General features: G+C 37.1%; 1 protein-coding gene and 1 long non-coding RNA gene across 2 annotated transcripts; one reads left to right on the top strand and one right to left on the bottom strand.

The window, feature by feature from the left end:
* The first annotated feature begins 213 nt into the window (after positions 1-213).
* On the top strand, positions 214-1,309 carry LOC122079460. The gene is made up of 2 exons (XR_006140449.1): positions 214-461; positions 925-1,309. It is a non-coding gene; the product is annotated as an uncharacterized LOC122079460 (long non-coding RNA).
* LOC122079459 (tobamovirus multiplication protein 3-like) lies at positions 639-14,353 on the bottom strand. The gene is made up of 11 exons (XM_042645955.1): positions 13,894-14,353; positions 12,899-12,989; positions 12,761-12,813; positions 12,563-12,655; positions 12,358-12,429; positions 4,212-4,284; positions 4,079-4,124; positions 2,345-2,408; positions 2,205-2,258; positions 1,861-1,938; positions 639-1,144 (listed from the first exon to the last, which is right to left on the bottom strand). The coding sequence occupies exons 1-11, from the start codon at positions 14,044-14,046 to the stop codon at positions 1,052-1,054; spliced, it is 870 nt and encodes a 289-aa protein (XP_042501889.1). The 5' UTR covers positions 14,047-14,353; the 3' UTR covers positions 639-1,051.
* Positions 14,354-19,324: the final 4,971 nt, after the last annotated feature.

The raw sequence follows: 19,324 nt of genomic DNA, 5'->3' as shown, positions 1-19,324 counted from the left end.
ATAAGACACAAGTCATTGCTTGACTCGGCTGTAATTGCTTTAAATCTATCCGAGTTGAAGATGTGGAAAATGTATAACAGAAACCTACCATTCAAACACATGAAGAGACCGTTAGATAATGGGAGACTGTTAGAACAAGTGGAGAATACATAATTAACCGCTATATTTGAGACCGTTAGATATTTGGAGACTGTTAGAACAAGTGAGAGAATACATAATCAAGTAATCGGCCTCACTTTCCAGTTCTTTGAATTCCACAGAAATTCCGCAGTCACAAGGATCTGCAAGCGTCTCCCTTCTCAACTCTCTTTGTAATGGATGGGGATTTCGCAGTCAATCACAAGGATCTGCAAAAGCTAGAGAGAGAGAGAGAGAGAGAGAGAGAGAGAGAGAGAGAGAGAGAGATTGTCAAGTTTGTCCTGACAATACACCCTCATCCACTAGCTAAGCACAGCACGCAGGTACATATCTTTATGCCCATTACCAAAGCTGCAACCCATTTGATCATGCATGCCCTTTTGTATTTCAATCTATAGTTCTTTAATGGTATTATCTTTGCATAGAATAGACGTCCTCTTTTATCTACTTCTTCCTGGCTAGCTGTTTCTCTGGACTCGTAAGAAAATATTTTCAAATTATTGAAGCAAAATTAATCACTGTATTGTGTTCAAAGAGGTGGTTTGAGAATATGAAATACATGCCCTCCTGCTTGGTATCATTGTAAGGAACAAGACATGGACTCAACACAATAAACCATCTATTATAACAACAATATAAATCAAACCAGGCAAAAGTTGCACTAAAATGGGTCACAAGAATTCACAATCCTCTCATCGAGAGGTTTCTTTTTCAATAATCTACAACACTTAACCATGAACAGACCCCTGTTTAGATGCTAAAAGATGTCGCGTTCAACATGTGCAGAAGCCATTCCCTGCTACCCTTCGGTTGCATCTCTATTTAGAGGGCAGATGTGCTTTCCAAAATCAAGCCATCCATTAGTCCCAGCTTCGCAGGCCTCCCAGACATCAAATGACTTCATCAAATTCTCTCATCGAATGGGGTGATACTGCGTGATGCTACGCTTCGGCGGGAGCTTCCTCAATATGAAAAGGACCAGAGTAGAGGGTAGAATTTCCACCAACTGTAGAACATTTAATGTAATAAGAAAAAAATGACACCTTGTTGAGATCTTTCAGGGAATGAAGTTGCATAAGAGCAAGTTCATAATTATAACCTAGAAGACTCAATAAGTAAACATTCTCCAAGAGAGATATATAGGACAGCTAAATGTTCCTTCAATTATAAATGGTACTCACAAAGAATTTTTGAAAAGAATGGGTGCATTTTAACCACTAACATAAGCATCAGTTAGAACATCCTAGCACCTAACTCCAGGCAAAACTAAAATAGGAGAACCTGTTCAGAAATAACCAGTTTGCCCATATAATTGGCATAAGCCACTAAGAAGGGCATGCTTGTCATTCTACAATGAAAATTAAGGGGAAAAAAAGAAGCAAAAGTCTATACATCAAAGATAATTGAAGGAAAAACATCCTCTGATTCCTACGATGGAGAAAGTTCCCCAACCCTTTTAAGTTTTTTAGCCCACCAAACGACAGCTCCTTTGCTTTTCTAGTAAACTGACCCGAACATTCACTGATTAGTTCAAGGACTATCAATATTTCTCATATTACCAAAGGAACTGTTGCCAATTTTATGACAATGAATATGACAAAGCTTGCCACTAGTTGGCAGCCAACCTGAAGTGTTAGAAGCCCCATTTCCTGATCTCCACTTTCAAATGCTACATTAACATCGCTACACATCACTAGTTATCCATAGAGGAACAAAACTTACCAGATAGTATATAAAGTTCAAAACTGGATGGTTCAAAACATCAAGATCAGCGGCTTTATCGAATGCATTGAAGCACATCTGTCACATATAAAATTTACAACCGATATGCAAGTTAGAACCAAACTGATGCCATTCATTACATTGACACTGTTGTTGATGGTATTGATATGTGGTCATTGCATTGATCAGTTGAAATCAAAGCATCAGATGGTTTCAACTAATCAGAAGCATACTACTGTCCTTGAAACACCACCAAAACCTTTCCCATCATGAGAGAGATTTATCAAGAAACAGTAAGGGTGGCACAAGGCTACAAGTAGATTGGGTGATGCAAAACAACTCACCATGATACATCTTGCTAGGAAACATGAGAAACATATGGTTGTCACATAGCCGACCTGGACAAGCCAGAAAACAACAATGAATAAATGGGAAGCCTGAAAATGTACAAGTGTCTGCAGAAATTAAATGGTCCAAAAAATACCTCCTGTAACTTCTTTCTCCGACCTTTTGACTCAACAGGGAAGCGCTGAAGCATTAGGAAGAGTCTGGCAGAAAATGAAAGCCAAAAATTCAAGGGCCATCAGAACAATGCAGAACAATGTAAGTGAATAATTGAAACACCAATAGCAGGGTTTCTGACAGCTATGGGAGCCAATTCCCAGCCCATAAATGACTTTTACTAGATTTGGCCAGCCAGCCCGATTATTAAATTGTCTGGACTTGGCCACGGAGACCTGAGAACTTTAACACCTTAAGCTGCTGCAGCCAACAAACGCATAACCAATAGCCAAGTCAATTGACTCTATTCATGTTTCTATGGTAAATAACATGTTTTATTTAATATAATATTGAAGTAAACTTCCATTATATCTGTAAGAATCTGCTAAGCCAATTCTGTCTCAAATGACGTATGGCTGGGATCACTGACGTGCAATGGGGGCAACATCCAAACCCTCTATTGGCCTGGCCCACTGCACAGCTGACTGAGGTAGCGATTCCCGTACTAGTCATTTTAAAATCTTTATGCAGGCCACTGAAATCCACCTTATGGATTGCCTATTGCCCAAAGAACTTAGATTAAACCATCAATAATAGACTAAACAGTTGAGATAGGCCACTAAATTTGACTAGTGGCCTATCCAGGGGAATTCCCATCTATCCAATGGTCGTAATGACCAATTCATTAGTCCACATGGCAGAAAATCACCTAGTTATAAAGCCTTCCAGCAGTATTCCAGTCAGCAACCTTTCTCATACATTCTTACATGATAATCTAAATGTCACCCAGGTGGGGGAACTTATCGTGAAAACCTATATTATGGCATACATGGTCACACCTGAGTCAGTCCATGTAATAGAGGACAATGTGGCGATATCATTGGTCAAGTTTCAGGCCCGAATGAGTAGGAAAAATGGCTCAAACTTCAGTCAAATAATCAATAAAAGTCGTTTCTTTGAAATGGAACCTAATGGCATCTTTATAACTTTAGGCACATTGCACTCACTTTTGAGCCACTTCCCCTCTCGTTTGGGGTTGAGAATTTAGTGAGATGAATTTGGTGTCCCCTATCACATGGACCCATAGGCATCTGAAAAATCTGACCAATGGATAGAGAGGTTACCCTCTAGACCAGCCACTTGTAAAATCTCTTGGCTCACCATTCACAATGTATTAACTTTCTCAATTGCGTCTTTCCATGACATTTTGTCCGGAGCCTTGATTCAACAATTTCCTGAATCTTTATTTAAACAGCCACAAGTCAAATCATGATAAACATTAGAGATGACATGTCCACCAATATTTGAGTGCCAACCAAGCAACATTTGTCAGATATTATGGCCATAACCGAAGCCTTATCTAGGTAGGTTGTCTTTCTTGGAGAAAAAAAGATACATTATTTGTAGTCTTAGAAGTCCCAATTTTCAGCCTAGTTTCTCAATTAGTCGGTGTATCCTATGTACACTTGCAAGCTAAAGACCGGGAGTCCAGGACAATGAACCAATTGAACTGCTTTATAGAATGATGTGGATTATATTACATATAAATTAGGAAGTCTCTAGAACGTAAAAATACAACACCCACTGCATGCATGTGCAAGCTCATTTCTCAAAGAGTGTGAGCATGATATTTTGAAGAAACAAGGGTCGACAGATGCATGCTATCGATTTTCTAGTACAGCAAGAGTAGTTGAGAGTCCAAGAATAAGGCTCTAACCTCCCTCCATAAAGAAGAAACCCAAGGGCTGCAGAAAATGAGACGCCTGCAGAACACATATTAGCATGTTAGATTAAAATAATCAAATTAACACATTTCATTTAATAAATCTCTATTGTAATACTGGACAGACCTGCAAAGAAGATCTTGGACAGGATGAGTACAACAGGGATGGGATTCCACCACAAAATTAACCACAACACAATCTGTAACAAATTCAAAGGAAAAAAAAGGTCAATAAAGTAATATACTTTAACACTAATAAGAAAAACCACAAAAAACCAGTCCTTTCCCTTACTGCTAATAAGATTCAATATTTCAGTTGCAGCTGAGGTTTCGAACCTGCCCGAAACCAAAATATGGCACTGAAATATGGCGACAACGAAATGGCCAAAATGGTCAAAATATACCACCGAAATATGGCCCATTTCGGTGAAAACATTGACGACCCCTCGATTCGCATACAATTTCATTTCGGCAAGTGTCAAAACCAAAATATTTCATTGAGATTTTGGTCTTTCAACCAAAATTTTGAACCATGATTGTTAACAGCATTTTTTGTGTCACACATATTTATTTCTATCAACAGAATAATAATGGCCTTACAAAATCATCTTCATAAAATAAAACACTGCAACAATGACATTCTTCAAGCTTGTATTTAGAATTAACATGACCCTTGTGTGAATTATACATATTGAACTAAATATATGCCTAACTATGTCAACAAGAGAAGGTCATTGGTCTTTTTACTCAGACACAACATGCTGTGAAGCATATAGCAGAATCAATGTAATACAATTCTCCCGAATTTTCTTGAGAGATAATAGGTTATATGCATTGTACTTGGTATCCTCAGAATGCATAATTAATCAATTATTAGGTGTTATTTCCTGCCGGTTGTCCCCTAAAGCGTAAATTTGTTTTCAGCTGTTCATCAGAAAGCGTAACTCTACCTGCAATAAATCATTTCCCCTAGGGTGCAAGTTTGCCCTGGTGAGCCCGAGCCTGCCCGTAGCAAGCCCGAAAATTCCAGGGCTGGGCTGGGCTTTTAAGCCAACAGTTGGGGCATGTGTTGGGATTTCCAGGCCCACGGTTCGGCCATGCAGGGCCTGGGTTGAGCCCAGGCCAGCCCATCCCTACCCTATATAAACATACATAAAAATATTTATATATGTACAAATGTATGCAAAATAAGATATATGGGTTTAGTATTATAAATTACATCTCACATACATCATGATTTAACATATTGAAAATATAAATAATTAGGTCAAAATTTTCTATTTTTCCCCATTTTTGTGTAAAAAATAACATAAAAATGATAAAATAATAATAATAATAATAATAATAATAATAATAATAATAATAATAATAATATTAATAATAATAACGATAAAAACTGGGACAAACTTAGCCAGCCCTGAGTCCAGCAGGGCTGAGATATCAGGTCGGGTCAGACTTGGGCTGAGCACTGGAATAGCAACCCAGCCTGGTTGCCACCCCTAATTTCCATGCAGAAGCATCCCAAGAGCCAAATTGAATGGACAGGATTTGTACCTCCGAGCATAGGATCAATTAGTGTACATGAGAGGCAGAATTGCAATTTCCTTATTTTATTCATGGTGAGTCTTAATAGTGGTCAACACCACATTCTCTGAAGATTGAGGAGCAAGAAAATATCTATTAAGAGAAATAGGTATAATTGTTCTTTTCTTTTATCTAAAAGATAGTATTGGCATTGGATAGTTTAGACACCAAGTTAGTTTCTAATTTTTAACTCAGTTATAGTTGGTTCCCTTGTTAGGAGTCTAAAATTAGACGTGATAGTGGTCAAAAAAGTCTTTTATCTTTCAATTGTTTTTCAGTCTATAAAAACCAAATGTAATCCTCATGATTTGAGTTGTTGAATGGACAAGGACCGAAGCCGTTTGCTGATGGCTGTAGCCAACAATAGCCTTGTAAGGCTAAATTATTTCTCTCTTAATGTCATATGCGTAGTATTTATTCCCTTCTTTTCTTCCATTGATCTTCTTTCTTATTAACTACTTTCTCTTCCATCGACTTCTGTTCCTAGTTTGAAATCCCTTTTCAGGTTAGCATCAGTCTTTTCTACTCTCACTATAGCTATCAATACCATGTTTTCCTAGCCACTTTTGCTCCAACTATTTACTTATTAGATTAATCTGAAACTGTGCAACTTAACTTCTGTTACTTTCTCCTCTATGCATGGCCATTAGATTGAGGTTTACAGTTACTATGTGCATAATCTCATACCTCTTCCCTATTTTTCACTCATTCTCGCTGTCAGTCTAATCACCTCCTAATGTTGACAGAGAAAATGTTAATTTCTGGATTATTTATAAGGTGACATCCTAAAGAAGATTCAATCAAAATCTTTTGGGACTTTGCTTATTGTCTTATATCTTTGCTAATGGAACCCTTTTTATTTTCCAATCGGAATTCAGTTGACCTATTCTTCCAATACTGAGCGGTAACTTCTTTTGATTGGGCCAACCACATTCTTAAAATTTTGACTGGAAAGATGCCCAGGGTAACAGAAATATTGTGCCTATTTTGACAGCTTTTGCTCAAAATTTCAGCAATTTCACCAGATTTTGAACCCCGGAAGAGAGAATTGTCTCGTTAAGTTCGACAAATCTAACTCAAAATTTAAAAGATTGGATCTTTTCCATCCCTTTCTTTCAAAATTTTGTTGTCCAAACTAAAAAAACCTAATAATTCATCTCAGAAGAATTAGTTTGATAGTTGTATCACAAGGTAATCTACACAGCTCTTCTGATAAAAACAAAAATATTATACAGAAAAAGGATGGATAAGGTACAAACCCAAAGTCCTGACCCCAATTCATAATGGAATATTAGAAAAACCGATCATACTTTTTTTTTTTTTTTTTTGCTAACGACGGGTATCCAGGCCTTTGGCCAGACTAGCCCTGCGGGCCCATACTGACCCCACAACCGCATGGACCGGGTCATACTGGGGTTGAATGAGAACCATTCAACTTTCACTGAAAGCAGTGAATAGCACTAAACACCCCCGTGTGAGTGGCCCAAGGTGTGCCTAGTGGGAGTCGAACTTAGGACGTCCAAGTTAACGGCTCGTAGCAAGTTCGTTGCTCACCAACTGTGCTACGTCCTTGGGTTGAAAGACCGAGCACACTAATGCCAAGCTATTCTATTAATACATCAGCATTATACAAGAAAAACCATAGTCACAGAAGGGCAATCATCATAGACCTTGGCCCCCAGTGGAGAAAGGTCTTCCACCTGGATGCCAATATCTTAAACACCCTAAAGTATGAGAGTTTTAAAGGTCAGCTATTTTTTAATTGAGCCATGGAGCCTCCCCCTACTTCCAAACTCTCTTAGACAGATTAAATAGGTATAATATAACTAATTAGCCATTATATGCCGACCCTATTTAGTTGGATACGCCTGAGTTGTTGTTGTTGTTTGTAATATAACTAATTAGCTAAAATTATTTTAGATCCTGGAAAAATTTTTAAAGTCCGAATATGGCTCTAAAGGAACAATACTAAGATCAATATGTAGATAATACAATTTAGGATATTTAATCTAATAATACAATTATCTAACATAACAATCTATCGGACCTTCTGGTTAAGAAGAAATACATTTGGCTACTAAGATGCCCACTTTTGAAGGTAACTAAATGCTCCTCTCTCTTTCTAAACTAGGTATTTACAATAGACAGATCATAAGCCACAGAAAAATCTAAACTGAGATCCTCTCCACATTCATTTCTCCAAAACCATATCATCCATGTACACCTTCATAGCCTCTAAGATCTTTCCCAACATGTACATTCAAAACACCCCCTATTCTAATCTTTTCTCCTTGACAAAACCTTGCACTAATCCATCCATGTCTTCCCAAAATTGCAACTTACTACTTTCATCCAATCCTACTTGCGGTGCATAAGCACAATTATATTAACGACCTCCTTCTCCAACACAAGCTTGATGTATATGATCCTATCTCCAAATCTTTTAACATCCACCAAATCATTTTTTACATCTTTACCCACTATTATGCCCACACCATTTCTATTACTTTCATCCCCCATACCAAAGTTTAAAGTTGTCCAACTCCTTTGCTTTTTTACCCTTCCATCCAGTCTCTTAAATACAGGCTATGTTAATCTTTCTTATCCTCATAACATCTATCAATTCTAGTCTCTTACCAATTAAAGATCCAATGTTCCAAGATGCTAATATAATCATACGCTTTTGGACTAGCTTCTTTACCATTACTCGTCCACGGTGTGAGAACCCTTGCCTACTTGTCACCACAATGCAGCACGTCGCTTATAGGGGACGCCCAGACTCACTCTTACTGACTTTTCACTACACCCAGATCATAGTGTAGTGCGTCACTTATTTGGCGTGGAACATCCTAGCATGACGATTATAATATGAGGTTGTAGAATCCATGCAAAAGGGTTTGGATAGGGTTTTTTTTTGGGTGCCGGATGACGAATTGACACACTGCCCTCCTTTATCCAGACTCGACCGGCAACAAACACTGGCAGAGTTATCCTACGTAATCGTGTCCCATAAAAACAAAAAATACAAGATAACACCAAATAAACAAATAAATCCCAAATATTATACTGGAGCCAAAACCAATATGGACCCCGGCTCATCCTAGTCTAAACCAAACAAACAAGTTCAGGATGATTCAAGGAAGTGCTACTGCATCATATATTGCAGCAACAGAATCTGCCTTTGTCCTCTTCAGCTTTGTAGATCTATATGGTCATCCACTGATGCAGTTGCATTAGATATTAATCCCATAAGGAAGCCCATGCACAAGCTTGGGAGGCCCATAAGGTGTTGGTGGAACTCCAATAGGCTGAAATTGATCTTTGGGTAGTTATATTATGGGTTGGGCCTTCAATTTTTTTGGGTTTCATTGTAATGAGTCTAATTTATAAGCCCATAAACTATGGATAAAGTTAGTGTGAGAGATTAGTAGTCAAGTGTTTGAGTTAGATCAGAGTACTTAATAGTTAGATAAAATTTTGTGTTGAGTTTATTTCCTTTTAAGTGTGTTAGAGTCACTAATCGAACTTTTACCTATAAAAAAGTGTGTTAAAGAGATTTAAGAGTCCTTTTTTGACAATTTAGGAATTTTGGAAGGTGTAACACAACACCAACAATTAAAGATGATTTGAGCAAAGAATATGAATTTAATTTAAGGGTATTTTGGAGTTGCAGGGTAATTCACATGGGAATGGTATCTTATGCCTGATTTCATCTATTCTCTTCTTCTCTCTTTGTCCTCTTAAGCAGATCAATCTAATCTCTTTTACATCACCCTCCATCGATCTGATTTCTTCCCATAACAATGCAGTTGTTTCCATTATCTCAGATCTGATCACAGATTTGATCATTGGAATTGCTTGCATCAGAGGTCCATAATCTAGATTTTCAGATTGCTTTATTTTGTATCAGAGCTGAACCTGGTGGCCATAGATACCTACGTTTTCAATATCAGAGTTCGTTTACCCATTAGAAAAACTGACATTTACTTATAAATGACGGGAAGAATGACAATTTCATCACATGGATTAGATGTGCAACTTTGGCCCAACAAGCCCAAACCCGCCCAAGCCCACCTCGAGTCCGATAGGGCATGGTCGGGCTAGACCTGGCTGAGTCCGGCCTAGTACGGCCCTGTCTATATAAATATATAATATAGAATCATAGATAATAATATCATACACTCAATAAAATAAATAAATAAACAAAGCTGGCCTGACCTAGCTTAGCCTTAAATGATAAAAATAAGGGTTGACGGGGTAAATCAAGGCCAACCCGGCGTGGCCCAATCAAGGTCAATAAGGGCCGGGCTGGGTTGGGTTGAGCCCAATAGAGCTGGGCTTGGACAACAATACCCCAACACGACCTATGGTTCGGCTGAGCTAAGGGGACCTAGGGTTGGGATGGGGTTTAAAAAAAGAAAAAAAAAGCCCAACCGATTGCACCCCTAACGCATACTGTAGTGGAGGTTATCAAAGAACAATAAGATCATCACTGAATCGATATGAAGATGATGTCTTCGACGAATTCTCAATTTCCCAATATTGTGATGCGACTTATTGTAAGATATTTGAATATGTTGAAGGAATCATCAAAGTTGGTTGGCAATACTTGGAATAGCGAAAAGATGCAGTTGAACAAGAAGCAATTTGTAATCGTAAACCCTTCTCATCTACAACAAACATGCTCAGAGTAAAAGTAGATGACACCAATAATGCAACCATAGGAAAAGCCAAAAGAGTCCACACAAAAGGAAGACTACTTTGATGTGATATAGCAAGACAAGGTGGTTATTATGGGTGATGCAATAATAGATTATATTGCAACAAAGGATGTTCTAACATTGAGTTTGATATTCCCAACATTTTAAGACAGGATTTGTCATCCATGATTCATCTTCTGAACTTGTTCCCTAAAACACATGTTGAGTAGGATCATTTTTCCAAGCTCTACAACTTTTTCCCTTCTTCAAAACTCGAGGGCAAGTTATTCTCAACACTGGAAAAATTGAAACATCCGCAGAAGTTTGGGAGGCACATAAGGTGTTGGTGGCAGTCCAATGGCTGACCTTTGGGAAGTTATATTATAGATTGTGCCTTATTTTTTATTTTTTGGTTTCATTGTAATAGGTCTAATTTATTAGCCCATAAAGGGGGATAAAGTTAGTACATGAGATTAGTGTTTATTGTTTGAGTTAGATTAGAATGGTTAATAGCTAGATAGAATTTTGTTTCAAGTTAATTTACTTTATTGAGTGTGTTAATAGTGATTATGAGTCCTTTTATGAGTCAATTTAGGAATTTTAGAAGGTATTTATATCATAGTTATCAAGGCGTCTCCTAGGCGACAAAGCGACTCAGCCTAGACTGACACCTTGGTCACCGATAAATCACCTTGACTTTTGACCATCTTCCATTGCCTTGGTCACCTTCTCACCTTGAGAACTATGACTTGTACACATAATACACCCCCCATCAATTAGAGATGATTTTAGTATAGAGTATAGACTGAGTTTATTTTAAGAGTTTTGGTGTCGTCAAATGGTGCATACAGGATTAGTATCCCATACCTGATTTCTTTTGTTCTCTTCTCTCTTTTCCCTCCCAAGCGGATCAATCTCATCACTTTTCCCTCCCCTTCCATCGATCTAATTTCTTCCCTTAACACAGTAACTTCTTTTATCTTAGTTCGGATCACATATTTGATCATTGGGCCCACTTGCATTTGATATCCATAATCTGGATTTTCAGGTTGCATTATCTATGTAGCTAGATTACCTCAACATATTTCTCTAGGTTAATTTGCACCATAATGAAGACAATTTCTGGCATAAAAGTTGGAATGAAGATCATATTTTAATTCACTCACCAATAAAGCTTAGAATAAATCAATATACCGGTAACTCTATAAGGAAACTGTGATGAGAACCATAACTCCAATAATGAAATTACTAATCATCATGCAATTAAGTGAGCTCTCCATAAGTATGTAACATAAATTTACAAAATAACTCTCATGAAAGTCCTCCAACCCGTTGTGGTCCTCACATTCTCTAAGACCACCATTCTAGATTGTTAACCCAACCCCAACAAAAAAAAGTCTCCTAATGATTTTGATGAACAAATCAATATTCAGTTGTAAGTAACCAACATAGGCAAAACATGACATGATTAATGTTTTAAAACCTAAATAAACTTGACACGGTGTACTGACACGACCAGACCAATCTATTTTATTCAATCCATAATAACTACAGCACATGAATTTAAATATACTTTAAATGATGTCAGATAATATATAACAAGCAATGATAAGATGCTGGAAAACCAATGGTCTCATTCGAATCTGTGAAACCATATAACTGTCAATAGAAAAATGTATTTCCCCATTTTCACCATTTGTTTTTGTTGATTATCATCCCGAAGGAGCTAAGGAATGCAATGTCCTGCACAATTACAGCCACTGACACCTCTCTCCTTTAGCCAATACAAACAAATTAAAAAGAAATTAAAACAAAAGGGAAAAAGAAATAGAAAGGTAATATTGCACCTGCTTATTAAAAAAATTAAAAATAAAACAGCATTTCATAATCCCTTGCATTAGGAAACATAGCATATTTTCGAAGTTTACTCATTACAAGCTTTCCCAACCAGGACTTACATTGATGACCACAAGAAAAATCAGACGTTACCTGGATGCCATACACAACAGCATTAACAGTATAGAAACTTGGCCTCAGCCCATCAGTTGATACAGCACGTGCCTGATGCAAATTAAGAGTAAATAATAATAATAATAATAATAATAATAATAAAACAATATAATATAAAATAAAACAAAATTAATTAATTAATTAAAAAAAAAAAAAAAGCTGATCAACCAATTCGAGTTCCAACCTGATAGTATATCTCGGCCCAGAACAGAACTAACAGTGCATATGTGGTGAAGAAAGCAAGACTTGGCATATCAAGCAAGACAGTTTGGAAAATCTGACAGTAAGTCATACTAAAATATTAGAAACAACTAACAGAGGCAGGCAAAGTCCACATATAATAACTGTAAAGCTACAATCCATGAAAAAAACATATCCAAACCTCAGGTTTTATCCGTTGCACATTCCGACGGATTGCAAAGACCAATGAACGAACTGTTAAACACAATCAATTGTACTGAACAATCAAAAACACAACACATATAAAAATGAAAATCAACTACATACAAAAGATACGAACCCGCATTCACCAAGAAGTTAAGAAAGTGGAAAACCTTCTGTGTTGTCCAACCATACTCAGGAACTCTCAATTCTATTCGAATAAGCTGGATCTGCAATAAACACACAACTACCCAAATTAGAGCAACCCAAGAAAAAGATCAACACCAACTTGATGAAACCATAATCACAAAGCCAATCAAATACTTTATTGAGATAGGTAAACCAAGGAGACTGCCCCTCTGAGAACCGTACATGAGAATTTCATCTCGTACAACTCAAGTGAAAATAAACAAATACCTTTTGCTTTATTTGAAATATCATGAACAGTTCCTGTAGGTTGAGCACTCTTTCAAGTAAATATAGAATAAGGGGAACATTTAAATAAGTTTGATTCTTCATCGAGTCATAAAAACTTACTTTTAGAAAAACTCTTCCTTCTCTTTGGGATTTAACATCATACCAACAATTCATCACTGGCTCATTGGGATAGATAAACAGAAGAAGTGGATTTATTTAGATCGCCTTTTCTCTGTATTTCATTGTATATAAAAATAACTGTTTTATCTTTCTTCTTACAGATACTCCAATACGTGGATAATTCATAATGAACTCAAAACGATTCTATATTCTGAGACCTACCCATAGAAAACCATAAGAATACATGAAAAATCCCAAAAGTTTGAACTTCAACCACTTTTTTTCCTCAAATACAAAAAACCTAGAAAGCGTAGCTTACATTCAAATGGAATCATCTGATACACAAACTAAGCCACTCACGAAATATTCCTAATGAACCCTAATGATTTCATATTATGAGACCCATCAGTGCATCACACACCCCTTCCACCCACCCCCCAAAAAAAAAAAAAAAAAAAACAGAATAATAGGGAAATATTACCAAAATTTGAAACTTATACTATCTCCTCCCTCCAATTTAAGAACCCAGAAACCCAAGATACAATTCAAGTGAAATCATAATACACAAACCCTAAACAACCAAAACCAAAATTTTACCAGAGCAATGGCGCCAACCAAGCCATAGAGTACAGCGAGGACATGAAAGATTCGATTCTGCCAAACAGGCGAGTTGTTTATATCATCCCACCAATTAGAGGCGTCTATAACTGCATAAGAGATCACCGATGACGGACCATCGGTCGACCCCATTGTTTTCTCGCCGGGAAATTCAGAAAAAAAAAATTCCCGGCGATTAAACGGCGGAAGATTCTGGAGAGGGGGAATCCCCGAAAAGGAAAATTGAAAAGCAAAAGTTTAAAAAATCTTGAACGAAAAACAGAGCGAATTGATCGGCGAAAATTCAGAGAGATCTGTGGAAGGGATTTTTATTCCGATCCCAACTAGGTGTCCAACAAAGCCCCGACGGAAACGTAGAGGAGCGATTCACGAATTTTGATTTTCTTTAAAAACGGTACATGACGGCGCAGCACGGGCAACCGGCAACAGCGGTGGATTTGTAGATTTACCGATACGATTTGATCGTGTTGGGTGCTTGAGATTTTTTTGTGTGCGGTCCAGAGGGTTTCGACTCATGCCAGCTCAATGCCCAGTTTAGGACATCATATCCGCCAAGCCACCTCACCTCAGCTCTCATGTATATTTGTAATAATGATCTCGTGTTTCGGGACTACTGTCATTAAATAATGTCTCAAACTATAGACCGTTGGATTTGGGATTAATCATGCCAATCGGCTAGGTTACGTAAATCAATGATATCAAAAATTACATGATACTCACTTTTGAATTTTTCTTTACAAAATTTTCCATCAAAACTTAAAAGTTTCAGTTAATAAAAATACTTAAAAATTAGGTTTTTGTTTTACAAAACTATCTACTTAAAGTTTAAGTTAACAAAATACTTGAATTTGAGTTTGGGTTTACAAAACCACCCACTCAAAGTTCGTTATAAAAAATATCTAATTATATGTGGAAGATGAAGAATCAATATTTTGGGTAGCTTTATAAATTCAAACTTGATTTTAGGTATTTTTGTTAACTGAAACTTTGGGTGGATAGTTTTGTAAACCTAAGCCTAATTTGAGGTATTTTTTATTAACTTAAACTTTTTGGTGGGTATGTAAAAAGAAACCCAAAAGTTTATAATCATGTAATTTTTCCTTACTTTTGTAGAACTCTACTAACTTCTTTTTGGGTTGGGAAAGGGAAGGGGGGGGATGGGAGAATAAATGATTACCCACTTTTGGATTTTCTTTATAACTATCCGCTTAAAGTTTCAATTTACAAAAATACCTAAAATTAGGTTTGGATTTACAAACTTACCCTCTCAAATTTTAGTTAACAAAAATAACTAAGTGTATGTGGAAGATGAAGGAGAATCACTATTTTGTAGGGTACATAACAAAAAAAAAAAAAATCGGAAGGGTTGGGTTGATCTCGATTGGGCCTAGCCAAGTCTGGTGGGCCTATACCCTAACACCGTGACCTGCCTATTTAAGGAACGAGGCGGTCACTGTCAATCTCGTGTCAAGCTTGATTAGGTTATGAGCTTTAACCGGGCTTTCCTCAATGGGGGCCTAATCGGACTATAATTGAGGTAATGTATCAAAAAAGCCTTAAACGGTTTTTAAATGTCTTATATTTAAAAAAATTCAATATATTTTATTAAATGATTAACAACTTAGAAAAAGGATATTACCCTTAGTTACATTCAATAATTGATAAAAATATTAATATATACATATTATATCCAAAAAATCAAAATATACATATAAATGATCGTGCTAAACGTGTCATACTGAGTTAGGCTAGTAAACGGACTAAGCCAATCAAGGGCACCCGTTGGTCTTACCCTTACACCATGTACTACTTGTTTATAAATAGGTTGGGCATCAGCTCACACATTTAATAATCAGTGCAAAGCGGGCTGACCTTTAAACGGTCGTGCCCAATTGGTCCAACTGGTGCGGGCTTGGGATTGATACTCATTGTTTTGGGTAGTATTGTAAATCCAAACTTGATTTTGGGTATTTTTGTTAACTGAAATTTGAGTGGGTAGTTTTGTAAACATAAACCTGATTTTGGGTATTTTTGTTAACTAAAACATTTAGTGAGTAATTTGTAAACCTAAGCCTAATTTCGGGTATTTATATTGAATAGAAATTTAGATAGATAGTTTTGTAAAAAGAAACCTAAAAATGGATAATCATATCATTTTTTTTTTTTTAATGCTAAATCTTGATCGATTATAATCCCACGAGCTTTAAGGATTTTTGTTTTTCATATTGGTGAGGGTTACTATAAGGGCAGGGTTAGAACATTCAACTAGGGTTTACATAAGGCCCACATGGTCTTTATAAGAGAGAGTGTTAGTATTGTCCCACTTTTAATATGTGAAAAAGTGCAAAAGAATTTGTGCAAGAATGACATAACAATTTTTTTTTACGGTACAAATAAAATTAAGTACGAGGCTTGAGCATGCTACCGGGTTATCTAAGAGTAAGGCATGTTAGCATTTGTTGAAGGTTGGATTTTGGAAATTTAATTTGAGGCATTGGATTCATATATATTATTTTAATATTATACTTGAGCAGAGAGACACTCTTCAGGCAAATACAATGCGATTTTCTTAGAAATCATAATTCTTATTCTTTATCCTTGTTGTTGCTTGAGTTCATCGGTTATTCTCTAACCACAAGAATCTAAGAATGCAAAGCAGTGAAAAGTTTTCTACTTGATATTCAGTTACTCAATAATCCATTGAACGACTACCAATCGGAGCAAAAGGGAACAGAACGCTAAAAAACATCGTCACACCTACTTATAATTAGCACGGCATGGTTTGTGGAATCATTAAAACCTCCAAGATTCTGACACGCCAAATTTGAGAAAGGGGAAATGGGGATAAAAATCTTCTGCAATTCTCATCTTGTGCAATTGCATGTTATTCTATGTGTAGAACTCGACGTGTCCAACTTTTAGTGAACGGTTCAGATGAGTTCTTGGTTGATTCTTCACCAAAACCTGGTTTGAAGTAAACTGAATCGATCCGTTTGAAGGTTCAACCAGACCGGTGAGTGATTTGAATCAAGTCTCCCAAGGAAACCTAAAACTCACGATACCTTCTCTCCTTCTACTTGATTTTCTCGTTCTGAACTTCTAAAAGGGGAGGTTTTGGTCTGTGCTCTTATGGTGGGATCGCTCTCTGCTACCCTCAATCGCGCCGAAGCTCTCAAGGGACCTACTTTTCTATTCCATCATCTCTAGTGACTAGCCTGAGCCTTCAGTAGTTCCAGAGAAGGCAGCCCTGATAAAAGTGAGCTCTCGATGCTCTTTGAGAAATCCACTCCGGCATCGAAGCTCGTTGGGTCCACTGCCACTATGAACGCTTGGATTCCACCCGCACAGCTGAGGTCTTCAATCTCCATGGCTCACTTGCCTGTCTTTGCCACCTGGATGGATTCTTAAGCTTTCTCTGCTTTGTTTAAAAGAACCCAGCTTTCCCTATTTAAAGTTCTATGAATAGAAGTAGAAAAAGGAAAAAAAAAAAAGAAGAAAAAGAAAAGAAAGGACAACAAAGAGAACAAGGGAGAGATAGATTGACGATTTGAATGAAGGTCAAGGTAGGACCATTAATTTGTAAAACAAACTTGAGAATTGAGAATTTCTGAGGGGGCCTTTATGGGCATAGAATGAAAGGTTTTTCAGAATTTGTTGAAACCAGCCATTAATGATTGAGTTTCTATAGAATGATTTGGAAATTTGGGGTAGTGGTGGTAGTGGTGACCCATCTATGTTCAAATCTCAAATGTATTCTCTCTTTTAATCCGGCGAGCTATTGACCAATCATCTCACCTCTAATCTTTACTTCCCAATACATACCATCATTATCATTTCTCTTTTTACCATCTCAGCTTTTCTCCAAAGATTGCATACGTTCCATCTTGATATTCAAAAGGGTTAGATTCCGTAAAATGTGGACTTTATCTGGTAATAGGTTTAGATTTGGTGGCCATTAATCTGATCTTGCATTTGCGTTTAAACCCACAGTGAGAACACAGAGCAGAACCTCCCCTTTTTAGAAGATACGAGCGAGAAAATCAAGTAGAATGAGCTTCCACCGAGAGCTTCTCAGTCGTACGCAAACAACTTTCTGTTCTACCGAGCTTGGATGAAAGCCCAAACCAGAACCTCTCCTTCGTTTAGTAGCGAGGGGTGTGTAAGACAGAGAGAGCCGTTTGAGAGACAGAGAAAGGGGTGAGAGAGTATCGTGAGTTTTAGGTTTCCTTGAGAGATCCAATTCAAATCACTCATCGGTCTGGTTTGAACGTTCAAACGGATCGATTTAGTTTACTTCAAACCAGGTTTTGGTGAAAAATCAACCAAGAACTCATCTGGACCGTTCACTAAAAATTAGACACGTGTCAAATTCTGCGCATAGAATAACATGAATTTGCACAAGATGAGAATTGTAGACGATTTATCCCCGGGAAATAGAGTTTTCTTTTTTCATTACCAAATGGTGGTTCTCTCCCTCTCTTGTGGTGGACTATTTCTCATCAATATCCCAGAAAAGTTCTATGACAAACAGCAGCTATTTTAAAAATAGTCTCGGACGAGATATCTTCCCCAAAACGGGAGAATGAGTTTTCAGAGTAAAAAGGAGGGATAAAGAAAAACAGTACAATGACATGCACTATGCATTTTATTTTCATATCATTTACTTCGAAAATATTACATATATTTGCCATTGTTTATCCAACGGTCAAACTGCAATTTTATCATCTAACGGCTAGTAAATGTTAGAATACCTTATTCTAGATTTTGTTTGGTTCGCATAGACTTTACCTTGCCTATGGAAATATCCTAGAATTACCGTTCACTTTCCACAACATAAGTAGTCCCTCTTGTCCTTTTTCAAGATATATTTAAATAAATAACGAAAAAAAGAGGCGAACACTAATGTGGGGACCACACTCTCAGACAAAAAACTTTAGTCCATATATATTTTATGATTGTGCAGACTAATGTGAAGGTAGGCGAACACATCAACCCTTCCTTGTGTGAAAATGGTTTGTAGCCATTGCATTGATGCAATGAACAACATGACTGAGAGCCCTTTGGAACATGTGCTCAAATATTCTAAACCCTTTGGAATATGGTGGCTAGAGAGGATATGGACTCCCCTTCTTTTCGTCTCAACGGGAATCGACGACAAAAAGAAAAGGACAGAAATGCAGAAGCACTTAATTTCAAGATAGGATTCGCTGCTCGTACAAGAGAGGCATATTTAAGAACAAAAAAGATAAGTATTGGACACTCACTCATAGGGGTGTCAATCGGTCGGGTCGGTTCGGTTTCGGTCGGGCTTAATCGGGCTTGAAGACTTTTAAAGGTTGCACCGTGTCCGCCCATTTAACTAATCGGGCTTAGTTAGTGAGGGCATGATACACTTTATATTCGGTCGGTC

Source organism: Macadamia integrifolia, chromosome 5 (assembly GCF_013358625.1).
Source record: "Macadamia integrifolia cultivar HAES 741 chromosome 5, SCU_Mint_v3, whole genome shotgun sequence".
Taxonomy (NCBI): domain Eukaryota; kingdom Viridiplantae; phylum Streptophyta; class Magnoliopsida; order Proteales; family Proteaceae; genus Macadamia; species Macadamia integrifolia.
Note: the sequence above shows the minus strand (reverse complement) of the source record. Positions and strands in the feature narration are given on the sequence as shown.

Excerpts from the sequence above, each read along its gene's own strand:
- LOC122079459 (XM_042645955.1), bottom strand. The coding sequence starts at position 14,046 with ATGGGGTCGACCGATGGTCCGTCATCGGTGATCTCTTATGCAGTTATA. Across the intron at positions 12,814-12,898 it reads TAACTTCTTGGTGAATGCGG|TTCGTTCATTGGTCTTTGCA; the intron begins GTTCGTATCTTT and ends TGTGTTTAACAG. Across the intron at positions 2,409-4,078 it reads TTTCTTCTTTATGGAGGGAG|ACTCTTCCTAATGCTTCAGC; the intron begins GTTAGAGCCTTA and ends ATTTTCTGCCAG.